The sequence below is a fragment of the Cyprinodon tularosa genome, unplaced genomic scaffold (genome assembly GCF_016077235.1).
Source record: "Cyprinodon tularosa strain WSP-4 unplaced genomic scaffold, ASM1607723v1 ctg817, whole genome shotgun sequence".
NCBI classification, from domain to species: domain Eukaryota; kingdom Metazoa; phylum Chordata; class Actinopteri; order Cyprinodontiformes; family Cyprinodontidae; genus Cyprinodon; species Cyprinodon tularosa.
In genome coordinates this window covers 539,982-563,315 of record NW_024039582.1, presented here as the reverse complement: position 1 = coordinate 563,315, position 23,334 = coordinate 539,982, and the positions used below count along the sequence as shown (strand labels likewise).

Here is a 23,334-nt window from a genome sequence, read left to right as displayed (position 1 = left end):
AAAAAAATCATTTAACTTTTTTTTTCCCAGTGGCCCTAATCCTCTTCCGTAATTTTGTAATGAAAATCGCAGCGAAAAGCAATAATTCATTATAACAGGAAGCAAAGGGGGTATGAATACTTTTATTATTTTATGAAGACCAATTTGACCAATCTAGTTTTCTGTTGCTGCAGTAAATAAAAGGTTAGCAGATGCGATGGAGGCGCCGTAAAGAAGCGAAGCCGGGCGGGGAGCGTGTCGCCCAGCTGATCTGTTATCGATTCGCTTACAGAACGAAGTGCGGCTCATAATTGTTTACAGAGTTGGAGGCGTGGCCTCTTTAAGTACGCTTCCTTATCGCTTCCTCTTCCTCTCCTCTTATTCTTAGCGTGTTCGCCGTGTTCTCCTCACACATCCCGTTCTCCTGGGCTGATGGCGAGCAGAGCGGTCCACCTACTGATTGTTTGCCCGCGGCGTTGCCAGCCCGCCCCCCCCACACTTCACTCGCTTTTCTGTTATTATTGATGATGGAAATCGAAACGCGGCTCTTTTCATGGTAAACAATGTCAGGAAAAGGAGGCTGAAAAACAACTGCAGTCCAGCAACCTTGAGAAAATTGGTCTTACACGACGTGGCTGTTTGTTTATGGAACATTGCCCCCCCCCTTTAACCTGCTTTTCACTGGATGCACTTGTGTCTGGTTGATTATTTGCATGCATGGGTGGTGCTGCGAAGGGCTTTGTGCTCCTACCTGAGTGTGTGCAGATGCACAGAGGTTTGTAAGGCTATGTTTTGGGAGGGGGGGGTGTTGCTTTCTGCTTGTTTGTCTTGAATCGTGGTCAATTATCCACCTGCTGTGGAGATCTCAGGTCACAAAAGGCCCTCGATCTGTTGGAACGGAGCCCAGCCACTTTCTGCAACCCGACATGCCCGATTCCAACAAGCGACGGCGTCGTTTCCTCCTCCTCTGATTCCCCTCTGCCTATTCTACCCCTCATGTTTCCCTTTTCTTCAGGGCTTTAATCTATTTCCTTACATTCTCCTTGCAAAGTTGTCCCTTATTTTTGAAGGAGTGGCTGTTTATGCCCTGAAGTGGCTGGGTGGAATACTTTAGATTTTCATGATATAACCATTGTGCTTATTTTCCTTCTTAAAGTCGGGCTGGATGAATTAGGGAGGAAGTTGAGGCCTACGTGTCAATATGAAGGAGGAGACCCTGGTGAACAGGAAGCTTTGAGAACAATATTTCATTTATGCAACTTAAGGAGTAATAATACAGGTGGCTCCACATCCCAGAGAAAAGGACCAAACTGACATTAAATTCATAGGAAGAATATTTAAATGTCAAATCATTCTGGCTTAAACATGTTTACAAATGTTCTCTTTATCAGACCATATTGTCCCAAAATTTAAAAATGCCCTGCAAGGCTTTAAACCTGGGTTTAATGGAGACTAAGCCATTCTCAAGCACATATCAAGGAGCTCATTTTGAGCCTGGATCCAGATTTATTGTTGATTCTGTTCATGGTGGAGAATCCTGCTTCACAGCAGCAGGTTGAGCCAAACATCCTCTAAATGTGCAGGGTCATCTTTGAGCACGCCATTTCACTTTTCTTTCACCAGTTCACCGCAGTTCTTCCAGCAGTCCACACTTTCTCTGCTCTCTTCTTCTCATGGTCTTCTCCTTCTTTCCCATCGCCCGGCTTGCCACAGGTTTGCCTGCTGTGTCTAAAAGTAGCAGCAGCAGCAACCCAGACTGACAGCTCATTGGCTCATTTGGATCACGTGCAGCCTGGAGCCGGACGCTCCCCAGGGCTTTACCGTATTAACAGGAGAAGAGGCGCAAGTGAAGTTAGACACAATAATTTATAAATGTTTTAAATCAGGTTGGTCCGTATCCGGACCGCAGTGCGTTAATCCTAGAGGATATTATTGAATTTGGGACTAGATGTTATTAGCAACGTAGCAGTTAGCAATGGTTGGGTTACCATCGTTTCTACAGAAAACGGTAAAAAAGTAGACAAGCAGCAATGCTTACAGACTGCCTGCAGGTGTGTCACTGACTGGTGGAACAGAGACTAGGTGTGGTGATTACAAGTTAGGCTAATGTTTAGGGCTGCAACAACGAATCGATAAAATCGACTTTTAAAAGCGTTGGCAACGAATTTCATCATCGATTAGTCGTGTCGCGCGATTAATGCGTCATCCGCCGCCGTCGTCATTGCCGTGGGGCGCCTCCCCCATCCCAACCCCGCTCCCGCAGGAGTCCCTCTCAGCGCTGCAGTCAGAGGATGTTTACCCTCAGCGTCCAGACTGCAAATGAAGCGCGCATGCGCCGGGATTGACGGCGCAAATTGATCACAATAATTAAAATAGCCTGCGCTTTGTTAAGCGAAAAAAGTCGTAACAGGCAACTTTTGTAAAAACAAATGAACATGGCACGGAAGCACCGCTGTTATGATGCAGCACCTGAAAAGGAAACACGTTGGAGCCTTCAATGGCGTGAAGAGAGCAGATCAGCAGGGTGAGCGGCCATGTTTGTTTGGTTTTAAAGTGGGGAAACGTAACGTTAGTTTCTCAGGTAGCTCATCTGATGCTTTCCTTACCGTGTTAGTAGGTTACAGACAGTGAGAAGGTTGGCTACTTATTTTACTTTTAATTTCATTTGAATTAGCTTAAGCAGCGTTTATATTTTCTTTATAAAGAAATTAACTTGCAAATTATGAGGGCAAGGCTTTTAAAGTTTAAATCTTCTGGCAAAGATAAAGTAAAGAAGATCCTGCAATTTATGGAAGTAAAGCAGAATAAAATCCAGTAAGATCAGTAATATGTCAATTAATTATCTGGCACATTCCCATGTAAATATCTGTCTTTGGAGGATGTGTTTTTTAGCACCCCTAGTTCTCTCATTTTTATTCCAAATACAATTTATAATTTGAATCACAGGGCTATTTTTATCTCTATGGTTCAGTATTTTCTCAAGTAGCAACTTTAACTGCTATACTTTCCTGTCTTAAAAGGCAGAACTCTTCTAGTCTAAAAAAACTCAGTTGTTGAAATGGGGGGACCTATTGTTTGAACCTCTTAGGGGCTTTTAAAAACAAAAATGTCTTTTTTTGCGCTTTATGAAACAAAGTAGCCTATATTTTGTGGATGTACATCTACATTTCTCATGTAAGTTTGTGTAGTTTTAACACAAACATTTATTTTTCATATTGCACCAGTACAGTTAATGAGCAACCTGTACTTGTGTGCTTGTTTGTTCTGTCTAAAATGTTTATTTTGGAATAAAGAGGTTAATATAAAAAATATTTTTTATCCGATTCATCGATTTTTAAAATAATCGTTAGTTGCAGCCCTACTAATGTTAGCATCCTCCCTTTATAGACATAATTAGAGGAGGAGCGTCGAAATCACACGTTATTTTGCAGATTTTTCTGGTTTAGACGAAGAGTTCACATTAAAAATAAAACACACTTTCACATTCTGGATTTTCTGACAGCAGCACGCTACAAAGTTCGATTTCTGGGTAATAACTCCTTTAAAATCCAGATTCTTGGGTTAACACCAACAGATCAGTAATAAGTTGTCCCTAACTGTTGTTTCCAAGGCTCCGTTTGGTTGTAATTCTGGTTGTCATGATGCGTTTTTCTCCGCTTGGCCTTCGGCTGCTGCTCCTGTCTGCCAGATACAGATATTTCACTGAGGGCAACATTTCTGGTATCGCTGGCTTGATGGATTGCTGCTGCAAATACACAGTTATAAATCATCCGACGTCTGACAGACAAACTGCTGCCAACCCCCCCCCCCCCTCAAGTATTTGCCACCACAAGCTAAGCCGCAGTGATTGTCAGTAATCTTGGCTCCGGTGCCGTTGACATCGTTAGCCCTGTCGGCTTTTGTTTAAATCCTTCGTTGCCAGTAGAGGGGACGTCGACCCAGATGTGACCATCAGATGAACCGATTTGCATTTTAAAGCTTGATACAGCTAGTTTAGGACCTGGTCCTCGATCCGGGTCAAGGTCAAGATGTGTGTGGAGTGTACGTCATCAATCATGGCGATCGGTTTCGCTGGCCGTGTGTCCCTCATCCATCATGCTGATGTGTTTTGCTTGTTCCTGGCGGCTGACAGGGCCGGAGGTAATTAATGACGGAGAGGGAGGGAATTAATGAGTTAACCTGCTCCGCTGTCCTGCTGTTCCTGTGACAGATGCTAACGGTCATCCGCTAGTTACCTCGTGCTCATATGCCAGCCGCTCACCTGAACTGATGCCTCAGCTTTTTATTTGTCTCCATTCTGCACGGTTGGAGCATAAACTTGTGACTGAATCGGTTCAGAAGAGAAACAGCAAAAATCCCACAGTTCTCATTGTTCCACAGGAAGACAGAGCGTTCTGCACGGAGATGGTCGGCTCGTCAAGGTGCATGAGAAGGAGAGGCTGTGCTCTGCCTCCAGGCCTGAAAGTTGATCGCTTGGCTTTTCAAAGAGCTGCTTTGTGAGGACGCCTCTGATTGCTCTTCTAAAGGGCGCTCACTGTCTGTTTTGACTAAAAAAAAAAGGCTCCGACTTTTCATCACTTAAGGAAGATAAAGTGAAACCATGAAAGCGGAGAAAATGCCACCAATTGAACTCCATTCTTTTTTTTTTTCTCTGCGATTAAAAGAGCTGCTGTTGTTCCGTCTGGGCAAGCCTGGCTTTTGTGCGTCATGTGCTGGGTGTTGCATTCCCATAGCTTTCTTTGGACCGCTATTGTGGTTTTGCTTTCATAGTTTCAGTCCCCGGTGTATCGGATACTTTGCCGCGTAGGCCGCAGTATAGCTCGCCTATCAGGCTTTGTCTGTGGGCCGCAGTGGGTGGGTGTGTGGGTAGGAACGGCTTTCTTTGGCTGCGATATCACGAGCCGCTATGCCTGTTCAAAGCCTGTTGCGTGGGTTGAAGAAAAACTTCAGCTGGCATGGATGCGGGTTCCTATCGTTGCATTATTAGCTTTTTTAAGCGCTGCTTTTTCTGCAGACGGATACTTTGATCTCAGCCCCCCCCGTACTCCCCTTCAGCTGGAGGAATCCCCACCACTTACTGAACTAATCATTAACTTCCCCCCTGCCCTCTTCATCCCCTCTGCTCTAAACGGGTTTCAGCTGGGAGACAATAGGAACGGGGATTGGACGGTGGGAAGAAAGAAAGCCAGAGGAGAGGCTTGAATGAGGGACGGATCTGCGGGGAGAGAACGGGGGAAGAATGCGATGCCCCTGTCTATGAGGGATTTCATTTTATTTTGCCTTTCCAGAATAGAACAGTAAGTCACCAGTGTCTTTGTCTGCGTTTGATCTCTGAGCTTGAGGATTTGGCACCTGACAACCCCCCCCCTTTTTCAGTCTGAAAGGAGGCCTGCAGAGAGAATGCCAAGGAGAGAGAGAGATAGAAGGCGGAGGGCGAGTCAGAACCAAAATAATAAAGAAGAACCGGAGAGTGACAGGAGCAGAAAAGGGAATTGAAGTTTTAAGAGCTGCACCAAAGGATACGATGGAGGGATCCTATATTAACTGAGCACACGTGTGTCTGTATTTGCGGCGGGGTGAGGGTTTGCCATGGCTGGCCCGGACAGTGATAAATCCACAGAGTCTTAGGGAGATTCTGGGACCACCCAGTGCTGCGGTTCCCACCCTCAGACACACACTCATGCTCCTAATAGGAAGCAAATTCCCCAGCTTTACTTGGATATCAACCCTTTTTTTCCTTGTCATCCCTTTCTTGAGGGCAGTTAGTACTCTAAACAAGTCCTCATGTGTTCGCTTCACATTTTAAACATTTTCTCTAAGACCCCTGGCGTCCAAGGCTGCAGACGGAGATGCCAGCACATCTCTGTGGTTCTGGAGTTTTCTGGGACGACCTGCGGGAACTGGGAAGACGGCTTAAATACTTGACAAGCAAATATCTGATGAACTGCGCACAGTTGGTGGTACGACTCAATCTAAGGCTGCGTCTTTTAAGGGTAGCCTTAGAATTTTCCTTTTTTGATAAAGCTTCTAGTTAGAGTGGTTATCCTGAGCTATCTCTACAGTTCTGCTGCTATAGGCTTAGGCTGCTGGAGGACATAGGGACCCCTTATTCATCATTCTGCTTCATTCTATCTCTATTCTCCCACTCTGCAGAATCTGTTAGTTCAATCTCATATCAGCTGTGCTGCTGCCATCAACACCTTTGTTTCTAGATGTTGGAGCTTGTCCTGTTTTCCAGTGTAGTCCTGTTTCTCTGACTGTGACTAACTGGATGTGCTCTCTTCATCCTCTGACATGGGAGCTGGCTCGGAGCTCGTCTGCCTGGCTGTGTGTTTCCTGGACGGGGCCGCCTGTGGAGCTGGTTGACAGTTGCCTTTTGTATCTATGCTTCTTTTTCTATGTCTGCTTCTGTCTCCTTGAACCCCAGTGGGCCTCAGCAGATGGCCGCTCACACTGAGCCTGGTTCTGCTGGAGGTTTCTTCCTGTTCAAAGGGAGTTTTTCCTCTCCACTGTCGCTACAAGCATGCTTAGTGTGAGGGATTGCTGAAGAGTCAATGAGTCGATGCAATCAGCTGGTTTTCCTTAGATACAAAACTTTGAATCAATCTGACTGGATGATCTGGTGAACTGGAAAGTGACCTGAGATGACATGATGTGAATTGGAGCTATAGAAATAAACTGAATAGAATTGAATCTTTGGCTTTAAAGATCCAATCCACTGAAGAACATTACGTTTAGGACTCAATTAACTCTCGCTCCAGCTTTTCAGCATCAAAGACCGGCGGTTGACCCCACTCTATACTGCAGACACTTTCCTGGTCAGCGCACATGTACCATCATTGCAACTTCACGTTCTCTCACCTGAGGAGGTCGAATCCACTTAAAGCAACGCCCACAAAAATCCCGCCGTTCTTTTGTCTCCAGAGCTTTTGAGAGATTCTTCCAAAGATACAGAGATAACTGAAAGCACCTCCTGCCTAATCTCCACTCTTTTTGTTTGTAAAAAGGCGAAGAAGAGAAGAGGCTTCACTCATCACCTGCAGGCTGCAATCAATGAGGCCTTAGCTTAGCGTTAGCGGGTGAAGCGGCGAGGGTTTAGCCCCGATAGAGTGAGTGGAAGGGGACAAAGGGAGACCCAGCAGGTAGCGGCTAGCCCCGTCCTGGTATGCTAATCCAGCTGCTCCAGAGCAGTGGCATAAATAAGTGAAGTAGAGGGATTTTCCGGTATTTCAGTGGGTTGCTGCAGGTTTTCCTCAGCTGTCTGTACATGTGAAAGTAATGGCTGCTTAGTGGAATAAGTGTTTTCCTTGGACTTGATTGCTGTGGTGTGTGATTGCTGATTTGATTTCTACAGTGGTTAACACATCGGGGAGTTACTTGACTTTATGTAGAAACCTCGGCTGTCTTTATGACTGCGGCGTGGAAAGCTCAGGAACTCTACTTTGAGGTCTGGTTTGGGTTCCGGCCATTTTGGTTTAATTCAAAAACAATTTATCAATCACAAAGGGAAACTTAAGAGAGTAAAGGTGCACACACAAACACCTTTCATGCATAACGTTATGACCATGGAAAAGCAACAGGAATCGCTGAGTATTGCTGTCTGAAGGCACCTTTTAGTGCGGGGATCCAGTCCTCTGGGTCTAGTTACGCTTCAACACACCTGAGTCCAATAATGCGGCGATTAGCAGGACTCTGGAGAACTTATCTGCAACTGAGGAGGTCGTTCAGTGGTTGGATTCAGGTGTGGAAGCAGAGACACGGTTAAAAGGTGTAGGACACTTTAAATCCTCTAACACGGAGCGCGCAGTCAAAGATGGTGGCATGACAACAGGATGCATTATGGGAACTAGATGAAGATGGAGGCAATGTGCTGCTTTTGGTCCTCATGGATGTTATTTTTACCTATTTTTTCTTGTTGGGGCGCTGTTGCTCCAACCATCTTCTCTGTTTGATGAAAACCTTTCTCTCTGATAGCTGTGCATATTTCACACCAGGATTATGTGCCTTTTGCTCAGAAACAAAAAGGTTATGCAGGGGGGGATTTAGGAAATTTGGGGCCCTAGGCAAAGACAGGCAGGGGGCCTATGAATGGAGAAGACAACACATCAAACAGACCCATTCTCCAGATAGAGAAATGTTAATAGAATAGACATCCATTATCTGTTCTAGGTTGTGTCCCTCTCTTCTCGTCCCTTTTCTTCTTGTTTTCCTCTCTATGTTTTGTACTCAGCTGACTTTTCATGCTGTCTCTAAAGGAATGAAAGATTTTCTCCAAGCACTAAGCTCACTTAGCTGATTGCTCCTTCCTGTGTTTCCAAAAAGGCCAAAGTAAATAACCCAGTCCTTCTTTTCACTGTAGACAAGCCATGATCTGCTTATCTGTTCTCCATTTTTCATTTGGATGATATGCCGATATTTTAAAACTCATGTAGCCGATAACCGATATCGATACCGATGTTAAAGCTGGACAGAAATAAGTAGTCATTGAAAATAGCAGTTTTGTTATCCATTTCTGACACTTTGAAAAATAATATACTCAAATATATTTTCATATGCTGATATCAAATAGATTTTTAAAAACGCGGTATCGATCTATTTTACTTTCAAAATCTGGTGAAATTTCATCGTTCTGTTACAAACTCTCGTGATATTTTGCAAATTCTTGTGAGATTTTGTTAGTAAAATAGATCGATACCGCGTCAATATATCAACATATAAAAATATTGCAAAATTTCTTGAATTTTCGGGGGATTTCGTAGCATAATGATGACATATAGCAATATTTCATTAGTAAAAGAGATTGATATGTTGTTTTTAAATGGCAATATAGCAGCATAGGAAGATATTGGGATATTTTAATGTATCAATATTTTTTCCCTCGTCTTTAGAAGTTTTTAAGTCTGTAAAAAAGAAGTTTTTGAGGAAGAAGAAGTAGTATTTTTTTTTTTTTTAGACTTTAGTAACTCAGAAGCTGATCAAATATCGGGTTAAATATCGGTGGGGTGGCCGATGTCCGATATTCAGTTTTAAGGTCGATACCGATAGGGGGCCGATTATATCGTGCATCCCTAGATTAAATAATAGCTGCATGAATCATGACAGCAGACAAGATAGAGGAGAACAGGAGGCGGGGTTACCAATCTACTCGCTCTGGAGAGCAGAGTTCGCTGCTTTTAGATGTTGTCTCCAAAGTCTCCAGTAGCAGAAAAAAGTCTCTAGATTTGGCGCTAGGAGCTTTTTAGAAATCAAAGTGCTAGAGGGGTCTGAAAAGTGGCTAAATATAGCGACTAAAGCGCTAAGTTGGCAACACTGCTCTTTGCATGGTTTGTTTTCAAATGGTTTGCTGCTGTCTGTTTGGACCTTTCTGAACATGTGCAGCAAATGGACTGATCCAATATGGTGGACACTGAAGGGGGGGGGGGGGGGATTTTTTAATCAAATATTAACTATACATGTAAACAGAGTACATTCAGCTAGCATCCTAGGGCCCCTGGAACTTGGGGTTAACCCCCCGGGTTCAGGAATGATTATAGATGCTTAAGTGCAGACTTCTTCAACAGGGGCTCCACAGATTTGATTAGATTTTTCAAACAGATAAATGGAGGCAGAAGATGTCTTTCAGTCATCAATGCTCACATTCAGCGACACACAGGAGCTCTTTTAAGCTGGGCACCGTTTCATTCACAACACCTGTCCCATCAACCAGGAATCAGAGTAACTATAGGACCAGTTTTATATAACATTATTTCATGCAATATATAATGAGGGGGTCCCTTCTTCATCTCTTCATCAGTTGAAGACTCTCTCATAGTTTATCTGTGCAACGGGCTGAGAAACACGTCCGATCCAGAACTTGAGTAATGTGCTAAAAGCTCTAAAGAAAGGATGTCAAACTCAAGTTCTGGAGGGCTGACATCCTGCAGCTCTTAAATAGCTCCCGGGTCCAACACACCTGAATCCAACAGCTTAATTACCTCCTCGGTTGACGTCAAGAATCCCGTCTAAAACTCAGAGCATCACTCCGGCTGCCGTACGATTACTTTCACGCTGCCAAGAACGTGGCAGCCTCCCAGAATGACAGCTTATTTGGTCCAATCAGTGTTGCCACTGTCTGCACCGCGCCTCTTTGAGAATTGTTCTTTTGTCCTCCTCTTCTGGTTCAGCGCTCAGGGGGGTGAAATACAACCCTCCTGGGTTTCCACAAGCCTTCACAGAAACAGATAGACAAAGGAGAAAACTCCTTGAAAGACGAGACCTCCAATCAAACTGTCGCTCAAGAGAAAGCTGTCGCCGAAGGTAGGCAGAGTGTCACTGAGGTTACCATTTTAGACGCAGTTATATGCATGCGTGTCTGGTCCTGGACTGCAGCTGATTGGAAACCGCCTTGGGGAGTGACAGAACCCCCGCTGGGCCAAGTGTGGTGGCATTTGCTTGTTAGGTTGTCTAAAAATGCCAAAGACTCGTGTTTCGTCGCAGTGCCGAGTCCAGAGCTTTGCTTCAAACGTCTGTGAGAGACGGAAATCTGAGACTGTTTTTTTCTAGAGGATTTTGCCACAAATACTTCACTTCTGCACTCAGATGATAGAACAGAGATTTATATTATGAGGCATCAAGAGACGAGGAATTAGAGAAATAAAACGAGAAATCATTTTGCCAACAGATTTTTATTTGTAAAACTGACATAAAACAGTAAAGATCAGCATTTTCTCGCCTCGTCCTTCAGGGAAAACAGCTTCTGTTGGCATCTATTATTCAGTTGCAGAGGGCCCCAAGTTCCTGGGGGCCCCATAAAACTCTGTTTACATGTATAATTATACAACTATTTCTTATTTCTGCACATTAATTATGTTTTTGAGAAACAGTCCATTTGCTGCACATGTTCAGAAAGGTCCAAACAGACAGCAGCAAACCATTTGAAAACAAACCATGCAAAGAGCAGTGTTGCCAACTTAGCGCTTTAGTCGCTATATTTAGCCACTTTTCAGAACCCTCTAGCACTTTGATTTCTAAAAAGCTCCTAGCGCCAAATCTAGAGACTTTTTTCTGCTAATGGAGACTTTGGAGACAACATCTAAAAGCAGCGAACTCTGCTCTCCAGAGCGAGTAGATTGGTAACCCCGCCTCCTGCTCTCCTCTATCTTGTCTGCTGTCATGATTCATGCAGCTATTATTTCATCCAAATGAAAAATGGAGAACAGAGAAGCAGATCATGGCTTGTCTACAGTGAAAAGAAGGACTGGGTTATTTACTTTGGCCTTTTTGGAAACACAGGAAGGAGCAATCAGCTAAGTGAGCTTAGTGCTTGGAAAAAATCTTTCATTCCTTTAGAGACAGCATGAAAAGTCAGCTGAGTACAAAACATAGAGAGGAAAACAAGAAGAAAAGGAACAAGAAGAGAGGGACACAACCTAGAACAGATAATGGATGTCTATTCTATTAACATTTATCTATCTGGAGAATGGGGCTGTTTATGTGTTATCAGTTCAGAGGGGCCCCTGATTGTCTTTGCCTAGGGCCCCACGTTTCCTAAATCCGCCCCTGGCCCGTGGATAATAGAACAGAGATGTATGAGGCGGGGTAAAGAGACGGCGGATTAGAGAAAAAAAATGGGAAACATTTTGCCAGCATAATTTATTGGTAAAATTGACAGAAAACAGTAAAGATCAGGATGTTTTCTTCTCGTCCTTCAGATAAAACAGCTTCTGTTTTCCTCTCTGATTACATAGAGTGGTCATAATTGTGTCTTCTGTAACCCTGTTAAAGTAAAATATCACATGCAACTACTGCAAGGACCTTCAATTAAAGGTATAATGGAGGATTTTTGTGAAATTTTGAAAAGACCCGCCCTCTCTGCTTAAAAAAAAAAAAGAACGCACAACTGCGTACCTGTTTCAGAGTGGGATCACCTATTTAACGCGTGCGAGAGCGTTCACGAGTCCATTTCTCATTTGCAATTTTTCAACTTTGTCAGACGAGCGCATAGGACGACGACCTTATGTAAACATATCACCAGAATGATTGACAACTAGATTTATTTAGATGATGCACCTGGAAAAAGAACATCCTCCACTATACCTTAAAGGATTTCTATTTGGGTTCTTACACTGGAAAATGTAAATCTAAAGGAGTCATTTTTTCTTAAAATAAGTATTTTAACATTTTAACATTGACACTTTGCCAATGCAACAAGACAGTTTACATTTAAAAGAAGAAAAAATAATTGCATTTTCTTATTTCAAGTGCATATATCTAATTATTTATTTTAAGAGTAAAAGTACTCATTCCTTTGGCAACATCTTATTTACCTACTCAAATTAAAGGTGAAGACACTTAATTTAAGAAATATCGATCTACTTTTAGATCGTTTTTGTAGTGTACCTTTCTAGCAGGTTGGGCTATCCTGGATTTTCTCATACCTGGAGTCTCTTTAAACTCTCTGCTATAAAGTTGCTGCTATAATAGATCGCATCTAATCCGCTCCTCGATATCTTCCAGCCTGCAAGAGCGGCTACTACCGTGCTCTGGCCACAGACGGCGCCTGCTCCAAGTGTCCACTCCACAGCTACTCAGTACGGGAGGGATCCACCTCCTGCGTCTGCGACAAGGGCTTCTTCCGTTCCGAAACAGACCCGGCATCCATGCCCTGCACACGTAAGTACAGCAACATCTTTAACTCTGTTACCACGTTTTGCTATGTTAGCCTTTCATTGCTAAACAGAAACACAACCGTTCTGCACAAACATTAAACCAGCAGCTGCCGGTTTAATAGACGTCTTCTCGTCACAGTGACCCGATAAAATAATGATGGTATAAACTGTTACATTTCTATGGAAGAGGATCTGGGCCACTGAAAAAATACAAAAAAGATAATTGATTTTTAAATTTTACTTCAGTTTAATATGGGGAAAAAGTTACAATTCTGACTTTAATCTCACAGTTCTGACTTTTTTCCTCAGAATTGTAAAACAATTATTTAGCTCCAGATATCTACCTTAGGAAAATATTATCCGTTATTGTAAAAATTAGATTAACCAGAGGAATTATAAATGTTTAAAAGGACATTTTGGAAATTCCCTGTTTTTAATGATGTGGTGTTTGCTTTTAATTATTCCACAGAAATTCAAAATACCACAGTGCCAGATTACAATTTTGCAATTAGATAAAAATAATGACTTTTTTTCTCGGTAATTGTGAGAAAAAAATTCATTATTCTGGGAAAAAAAAAGTCAGAATTCAGAGATTAAAGTCAGAATTCTGACTTTTTTCCCTGATTAATGGAAATAATATTTAAAAACATGTTAACTTTTTTATTTTTTCAGTGGATCTAATTTTATTATTTTATTTTTTTTCCATTGGCCCTAATCCTCTTCCGTACATTTCACTGTGTAAGGAACTGGTGAATCAGTCACATGGGACAATAAAGATTGTTTAAGGTGCTAATAAAAAGGAATAAATTAACATATTTAAGTAAAGAGATTTAGTGTAAAATTTCTAAGATTATTTTGCTCTTTTCATTTTTTTTTTAATACGTGTCTAACAATATAAAAAGAAGGTATAAATTTAATCCCAGTTTTCTGGAAAACAAAACAGCTAGCAAATGCTTTAACATGACAATTTATTATTTGTAGAAATCAAAGCTTTATCTGTTAAATTTTGATGGATTAATCACTAAGGAGGATGAAAAGTCAGCAATCTCCCGATGGACATGTCAGTAAAAACCACAATTTCACAGTATACAGATGCTAAAACAGAGACCGAAGCGTTTAGCATTGTTTTTGCATTTAGACATTTTTTTAAATTTAGATTTTACCAAGCCGCTGTAAGTAAACGTGTTTAAAAACAATTGCAAATAGCTAAAAACTTTACTCCTCCCAGACAGTAGGTGGCGCGCTTGCGAAAACTTGTTCCAACCTTCAGTTGTTCTGTTTGTCAGCTAGCTTCCGGGTCCGCCATAATCTGGCCAACTTTGGTTAGCATTAGCATTTGCTAATGCATTTGCTAATGCTAACCAAAGCTTTTAAGCATTGGCGCTAACAGAAATGACACGGATGTTGCTGCATTCATTAGAATTAGCATTTACTAATGACAGTTGCTCCCCGATCCGTCCTGAAAAAACGATCCGTCCTGTGCATGTGTGAACAGAATAACTTCCAGTAAGGCAAAACTTAGTTTTTCTTACTTTTTTATGTTTTTGCCTTTTTTCCGGCGGGGGTTTCCTTTTGAATATTTTTGTAATTGTGTAAATATTGCCTATTCTAAAAACGAAAAAAAAAAAAAAGAAATACGCTTAAACAGCGTTTGGAACGTTTCTGTGACTGCTCTGAGATGATGTCACACAATACAATGGAGAGAATGAGAAACGCATCCATTTCTTCCAGAAAAGTCTTCAATATTTTCTATACGATGTAGTTTAGCATTCTAGTTGTAAGTAAATATATATATATATATGTATATATAAGTATTTTCAGTACCGTTATTATGTAGTTTTTCGGCAATCCGGATCTTATTATTCTGTTCACGCATGCACAGGAAGGAATTTGTTAATGCTAACATGTACGCTAATGCTAATCTTCGGCTAACAGAATCATTTTGTGTGGAAATTGGCCGAAGCAGATGTAAATATTTATATACTTGGACCCATCAACATTTGAAAAACAACCTCTTATATTCTATATATTGTTTCTGTTTAATGAATACTTTTTATTCTGCTCCATTCTTAAATATATTTTAAAAATGTAAGATATATTTTAAAAATACAAAAAACATTTAGTAGGATGATAGAAAATCACTGATGTTTATACATTTAATTAGTCATGGCAACATTTTTTGCCGCAATGAATTTAAAATCAAGCTAAAATAACTTTCTGATGGTCTCTGCTCCAGGCTTGTTTCTGCCCGTTAAGCAGCCTCATAGACATAGACATCATAGAGCCAGTTTGCAGACTGCCTCTTTCATTCACCAGAACAGTTAGACTGATTTATGCTTGGTGTTTGTCTCCAAACCCATTAAAACTCTCCCTTGTTTCTGTTGAAAGCGGCTTCTTTACGGCGGGCAATATTGTTCTCAACAACAAAAGCTCCTTCTGGCCTCTCAGCTTCCTGTAATAAAAAAAGGAGTCGCTGTTCGTAAATTCCCTCAAGAAAACCAGCATTGGTCTCATCTGACGTATTTGACAAATACACACACATATATATATATGCTAATAGCCTGATGCTAATAGCTGCTAATACCTGATGTTAACCTGCTAAAGACGCCTAATGCTGTATTTTTATATAATCATAATTTCTGGCATTGAAGCATTTTGAAAAATCTAAGCTCTAATTTCAATGGAATAACTAAAAGAAAACAGCATATTATAAAAAAATCTTGTTTTTACAATAAGGGAGAATCTTTTGCTTTAGTTTTATATTGGATTTAATATGCTTATTGTGCTACCAAATATTAAAATATCAAACATTTCTTATTTGTGTTGGTATGTTTTAAAGCTGGAAGATGTTTTACTTTGACGCCACCCCTCCCTGCGCAAAACATTAAAACCAACTGGATAAGCTAGCTGAAGATGCTAACGCCCCCTTAATTAACTTTTCACAGACGTTTGTATCAAACACAGACTTTATTTTGAGCATCAACAATCATTAAAAATCAACGTAAAATGAATCTATACTCCACAAAATGCGAAATAAGACCGTATTGTCATGCTACTAGTGTTAAGCTAGCACAGCATCACTTTAGCATTTAGCTTGAACAGCACCTGGTCTGATTAGCTTAGCAGCGTTTCCTGTCCATCAGGTGCTTCTACAGGTTGAGCTGTTTCACGTTTATCGGCTAAACACTTTGGTTCTTTCCAAAGCTCTGAAAGCGTTCCGGTTTAAAGCAAAGAATGTGTTCAAAGCTTCCTTTACATTTAGCCTAGCGACAGTTTCTGCTGAATCCTTCCCTCTTTTGGTAGCGAAAAATTTGTTTTTGGATCATCACTTCCTCTGGACGACTTCACTATATGGAAGAGGATTAGGGCCACTGAAAAAATCAAAAAAGTTAACTGATTTTTAAACTTTATTTCAGTATGATATGAGAAATATCTGAATTCTGACTGGATTCTGACAGCTAACAAACATGTTAGCATCAAGCCGTAGCCATGTCTGTTTTAGAGACTAGGGCCGTTTCTCAATTCACGATGAGTCCGGTCTTGGCAAGAACACAGGGAAGTCTGGACTTGGTGAGAACGCGAACACGCATCATAGATATGGGTCAATTGGAACAGAAGCGTAATGATGACATCACCACACGCTCAGCTCATCTAGAGCTGCATTTCACCTCCTGTTATTAATAGTCTCTAGATAATAATAAATTATTACTTTTTCAATTTAGTGTGGGAATAATGATGGACAAAGTCAGATAAAAACAAATGAAATGAAAATTTTGCCAAATAAAACAAAGAAATCGCCATCAGAGCCAGCGGCCCTTCACACACGACTATGCCGAGAGAGGGCCGCTGCAGACGGGCTAACGTTAGCCCTGGCTGCCGTTAGCCTCGGAGGTCCGCTGGTTGACGAGGTCCTCTCAACTTTGGAAATCTTTTTTTAAATTACGCATTAAATCGGTAAATGTTCCATATAGTGACACTTTAAAGTATAATATTCTCGCCTCAAATGATCTTAAAACGTACTTTTATTCAACAACAACAGAAAAGAGAACTTTTAACTTTCAATGGAGAGCTTCATTGAAAGCTGCTGCAGCCGCGGTGCATGCTGGGAAATCTCAAGAACGGACAAGTCTGCTCTGATGCATGCTGGGTAAAGAGGGCGGGACAAGGACAACGCCCGGGGATTTGGTGCGTTCTCTGCAATTGGAACAGTGCTGGGGCTGAGGCTGATGATGCATCACGAACACAGGAGAACGCTCAAGAATTGAGAAACGGCTGAGCTCTCTTGTTTTAATCACCTTCTACCCTTTCATTATTAAATAGCATCACCGGGAACCCCTAATTCGCCTAATTCTGTCATTTTCTGAGGATTATTGGAAGATTATATGTATATATAACAAGAAAATATGGATGATTTATCTCAGTCAGCTGTTCTACATGTCATCCACTATTCTCAGCCATCATCTCTTGTTACTCTGTTTTTTTTCTATTGTTTTTTTCATGTGTATTTCAGTATGTTGAGGTCAGTATGGTGGTAAACCGTGTCCCTGTTGGGCCCCAGTACTTCCCCTGCATTACTGTGCTCCTTAAAACCCGAGGAGCTGGGAGGTCATCTTCATTGTCTCGTTAGTCGGGGAGGAATCTGGCGGCTGCGAGGAACAGCTGTCGAAGCTCATTACTCGGCTGATTTCATAAGACCCGGCTCCATCACCTCTGCCACATTCCTCAGTCGCTGGATAGGAACCGAACATTAGCCCGCCCCCCCGGCACGTCACTATTTGATCTTTGAACCTTCACCCTGTCTGTCCGCTGCTGTTTTCTTTTCCTCCCTAACTTCTAACCCGCGTGAGGGGGCGCTGTAATTACCGCCGTCAGTCACGCAGCATCCAGTGGGATCCTGTTTTCATTTGCTCTCAGAATCCACCTGTAGTCACGCACAGAGCGGATGAAGCATTAACAGAAATGATCTCCCAGTTGGTCTGAGTGGAGGTCATGATCCAGCTGTACTGGTGAACGGGGAGCACATCTGGATGTGTGTGAATGTCAGGGTCAGACCAGCTGACAGGATTGACGAGTCAGGCCACATCAATTCAAAATTCATACTTTCTATGGAGTGTATATACATACTCACACACATATATATATATATATATATTTATAAATATATAATATATATATATATATATATATATATATATATATATATATATACACATGTATATATATATATATATATATATATAAACATATATATACATGTGTATATATATATATATATACATGTATATATACATGTATATATATATATATATATATATATATATATATATACACATATATATATATATATATATATATATATATATATATATATATATATATGCATGTGTATATATATATATATATATATATACACATGCATATATATATATATATATATATATAAACATATATATACATGTGTATATATATATATATATATATATATATATATATATATATACACATGCATATATATATATATATATATATATAAACATATATATACATGTGTATATATATATATATATATATATATATATATATATATATATATATATATGTATATATACATATATATATGTATATATACATATATATATGTATATATACATGTATATATATATATGTATATATACATATATATATACATGTATATATATATATGTATATATACATATATACATATACATGTATATATATATGTATATATACATATATATAATATATATATATTGAATGAGATCTTACATTTTTTAAGTAACCTTTTCTGGAACTCAGAGAAACATATAATAGTTTATTAAATAAGTGAAAAATCTTTATTTATTATGGATAAAGAAAAACATGTTTAGTATCTCGGGTAACATTTAAATGTTTATATTTACAATTGTTTGTTTTTATTTATTTTACATTTCACTTTTTAATTTGTGAAATATTTGGCACATTTTGCTTTCCATACATGGTTTTATATATATAGTCAATGCACAAGACATCAATTTCGCGTTTATCCCTTCAGTTTTGTATGAAAAATAAACTTTAAACTACCTCAATGGGTGTGTATCCCTTTAGTCATGTACAAAAAAAAAAAAAAAAAAACAGTTTCAGGTCAGATCGCCACATGCACCAAAAAACACCAAAAACTGAGTAATTAAATACTTTTTTTATACATGACTAAAGGGATAAATGGGTATGCTGGTCTGACCAGCATTCTAACTCGCTCCTGCTCAACATTTACTGATAAAGAGAAACAGAAAGATGGTGGACGGTTCGAGAAACGACGAATTCTCAGGAAGCAACGTTTTCAGGATGAAACGTTCCAACCATTTTGAGAAGCTGTGTGAGAGTTTTGGAAGCACCCCCCCCCCCCCCACCCCTCGTCTCCGTCTCCCTCCCAGGATTAATTACCGGGTGTCAGTCACAGCCGACGGCTCTCCCACGCTCCCACTGCTGCATTCAGGGAGACAGACAGGTACCGCCAAAGGTGTTTCTGTTCCTACGCCAGACTGAGTGAAGAAAACTTACCGGCTATTTAAGACTTTATACGGTTAGAAAGTTTCTCAGCATGTGGATAAAAACAATAAACAAATCAGAATCCTGACTAAAGGGCACACTCATTAAAACATACTAATACAATCTGTTTTATTATCAACACATGAGTGTAAACTGCATTTTAAACGCTCTGTGTCTGCAGATTCAATCCAATAAGGCCCCCAATGCGTCACCAATCCATAATCCTGCAGGTCTCTCTTACCTTAATGTATCTGTAGATCTGACTGGATGATCTGAGGAACTGTAAAGAGATGACATGTTTTGTGACTTGGAGCTACAGAAATAAACAGAACTTAATTTAATTAATCGCTATGTTATCACTATGAAGTATGACTTCGTAGAGATAACAGATCCGATACGTAAGTTTTTGCCAATATTATCGTTGTTTCCTTGTGTCGTTATCAGCCATCCAATCAGCAGCCATGCATTGAGATCACACAAGCAATTTAGATTTGTTCATAACGGTTTATTTTTGTTTAAATTTAGTAGTGATGCACGATATTGGGATTTTAGCCGATATCCGATATGCCGATATTTTAAAACTCATGTAGCCGATAACCGATATCGATACCGATGTTAAAGCTGGACAAAAATAAGTAGTCATTGAAAATAGCAGTTTTGTTATCCATTTCTAACGCTTTGAAAAATAATATACTCAAATATATTTTCATATGCTGATATCAAATTGATTTTTAAAAACGCGGTATCGATCTATTTTACTTTCAAAATCTGGTGAAATTTCATCGTTCTGTTACAAACTCTCGTGATATTTTGCAAATTCTTGTGAGATTTTGTTAGTAAAATAGATCGATACCGCGTCAATATATCAACATATAAAAATATGGCAACATTTGGTGAATTTTCGGGGGATTTCGTAGCATAACGATGACATATAGCAATATTTCATTAGAGAAAGAGATTGATATGGTGTTTTTAAATGGCAATATATCAGCATATGAAGATATTGGGATATTTTAATGGATCAATATTTTTTCCCTCGTCTTTAGAAGTTTTTAAGTCTGTAAAAACGTTTTTGAGGAAGAAGAAGTAGTATTTATTTTTTTTTTTTTAGACTTTAGAAACTCAGAAGCTGATCAAATATCGGGTTAAATATCGGTGGGGTGGCCGATGTCCGATATTCAGTTTTAAGGCCGATACCGATAGGGGGCCGATTATATCGTGCATCCCTAAAATTTAGACTTATTTAGAGGATGAATCAGATCGGGCCCTCAAGAAATGTGCAGCAGACGGGGATGTGCTGGTGAAGATTCTCAGTCATCCAGGTCATAATCATTTCAAAAAAGTTAAAAAACAATCCACTGGACTTTGTTTCCAAGTTTGAAGACGTTTCTCTCCCATCCAGGAAGTTTTTTCAATTCCAAATGTCAGAAATAGCGTTGAGTTCTAGGTTTTATCCAGCAGCCCAACAAAGCCTGATTTCTAATCATATCGGACTAGAAGTCCTCGGTTAATCTCTGGTCCCGTCATGAAGGAGTGCAGCAGAGTTCTCGCTGCAACTAATGATTATTTTGCAAATGGATTAATAATTGTTTTTGATTAATCAATTAATAATGGGTTACAAAGGTTCCTTAAAGAAGATACTTTACAAAATTAAACCAGTTGAAACTAAACCTTTTCCATTTTAAGAGTTCTGGATAGTACGGAGCCCCTCTGATGACATGGTCAAAAAATTTTTTTATTGTGGCCACGAAGTAGCACGAAATACTACTTCGTGGCCACGCAATAAGTTTAACGTGCGCACGAAATACTTATTATTAATATTAATATAATTCCTGGACAACTGGGTAAGCAAATCGAGCGCGCCTTCTCTAAGGTCTAAGGCGCGCTCGATTTGCTTACCCAGTCGGTCTCCGCCAGTCACGTGACATTTGTTGCTAAGACGCCATTTTAGGTGGAAAAGGCGTAGTGTAAACAACCGCAGCATAGCTAAACGAAGGACTAAAGGCCCGTTTACATAGCAGCCTGTCCAAGATAAGTCATTACAGTTAACATAAGCCTGAAAACGGGCGGATTTATTGATATTATTAATATTATTAAGTATTTCGTGCGCACGTTAAACTTATTGCGTGGCCACGAAGTAGTATTTCGTGCGCAGGTTATACTTATTCTGTGGCCGCGAAATACTACTTCGTGGCCACAATTAAACATTTTTTTTAACCATGTCATCAGAGGGGCTCCGTAGGATAGAGCATTTTAACAGAAATAAAGTTTTTTTTTAATCTTCAATACGAAATTTTTATTATTTTTTTTTTATTTTGGTATAATTCCTGCTCTAAGTGGGTCACTCTGTCAGCTAAAGGCATGTTTTACAGTCTCTATTCTCCAGTTAACGATTAATTGATAACTAGATTAGGTCTCGATCAATTAATCCCATTAATTGGGATACTTTGGGTCCGGTTCTGGGGAAGAAACCTTGTTCTGATGGTGATTTTTCCTGATTGTCGTTGAACATGTGGAGGAAAACAGGTGGAAAGAAAAACAGAGGAAGACGGTAAGAAGCAGCAGACAGAGAAAAGGGGGTCGCTCTGTCTCAGTTTTTAATGGGAATTTATTAATAGATTTTCAGGGGAAATTAAATGTTTCTAATATTACCGTTCTACATCCTTCCATCTTAAAGCGTGTGCTCTCAGACAGGCCGCTCTAATCCGTCTATTTCCTGTTCCTCCTCGCCGTAATCCGTCCAGGCGTTAAAACACTCCACGATATTTAGGCAGCTTCAATTCAGCGTAATTTAAAAACCAAATAATTAATAGAATTATTTCACTTTATAATCAGTGAAGTTAAGTGAAATTATATTTTCGGGGCGTCTCCACTCTGTTGATTTGTTGATTTTGGGGTCTGAAATGTTGGTGAACTCCTGGTTTAAGCCTTTATAGAGGAAGTTTTTGATCACTTGCATCCCCCATACAAACAGAGCCCCCCCCCATCCCTCAGTGAGATCTAGAAGCACAAGATCTATATCCAGCCATTCAGCAGAGATGCTGCTACATGGCTGTACATCTTATTTTGGTATTTGACCAATTAGATGAGCGCTTGAATGACTTATTTACTACCGACTGTAAATTAAGTTTCAAAAATGTCTAGAAGTTAAGGAAAAAAAATTATAAAGCTAAATGAAAAAGTTAAAAAAGTAAAAAATAAAGTGCCTGTTTCAGCATTAATACTCTAAGCCATTTGAGGCTAAATGTTTTTTAGGATTGTTTTATTGGAGCACTTTAGTTATTTTTATTAATATATCAGGGCAAGTGGCCGTTTCTTTTTATTACATTGACATTAAATCATTTTTGCCATCAAAATATTCGGGCTGCAAATACGATTATTTTGGAAATCAATTACTATGTCGATAAATTTTGAGATTAATTATCAAATAGGTTCCTTAAAGAAGACTTTTAACAAAATTAAACTAAAACTGGATAGAGAAGATTGACAGATGAATTTTTGTTTTTTTATATCTGAAATGCAATTGTTTACAATTTTTTTTATTATTTTGTAGAATTACAAACAAAAATTTGACAGAAAAAATTGTCTTTTTATCTTAAATGTAAAATATAAATTCGACCTAATTCAATTCAGTTTATTTCTATAGCTCCAATTCACATCATGTCATCTCAGGTCACTTTCCAGTTCACCAGATCATCCAGTCAGATTGATTCAAAGTTTTCTATCTAAGGAAAACCAGCTGATTGCATCGACTCATTGACTCTTCAGCAATCCCTCACACTAAGCAGGCTTGTAGCGACAGTGGAGAGGAAAAACTCCCTTTGAACAGGAAGAAACCTCCAGTAGAACCAGGCTCAGTGTGAGCGGCCATCTGCTGAGGCCCACTGGGGTTCAAGGAGACAGAAGCAGACATAGAAAAAGAAGCATAGATACAAAAGGCAACTGTCAACCAGCTCCACAGGCGGCCCCGTCCAGGAAACACACAGCCAGGCAGACGAGCTCCGAGCCAGCTCCCATGTCAGAGGATGAAGAGAGCACATCCAGTTAGTCACAGTCAGAGAAACAGGACTACACTGGAAAACAGGCCAAGCTCCAACATCTAGAAACAAAGGTGTTGATGGCAGCAGCACAGCTGATATTTCTCTCCAGGATGGAGTCACAG

The 23,334-nt window shown here is 39.9% G+C and overlaps 1 protein-coding gene across 3 annotated transcripts in view; it reads left to right on the top strand.

Moving 5' to 3' along the window:
• The window catches only part of epha4l (eph receptor A4, like), a 105,274-nt gene that overhangs the window by 31,117 nt on the left and 50,823 nt on the right, over positions 1-23,334 (top strand). For all 3 annotated transcript variants that reach the window (XM_038272083.1, XM_038272082.1, XM_038272084.1), the window contains exon 4: positions 12,475-12,630. In XM_038272083.1, the coding sequence (XP_038128011.1) occupies positions 12,475-12,630 (156 nt within the window). The remainder of the gene's footprint in view (positions 1-12,474; positions 12,631-23,334) is intronic.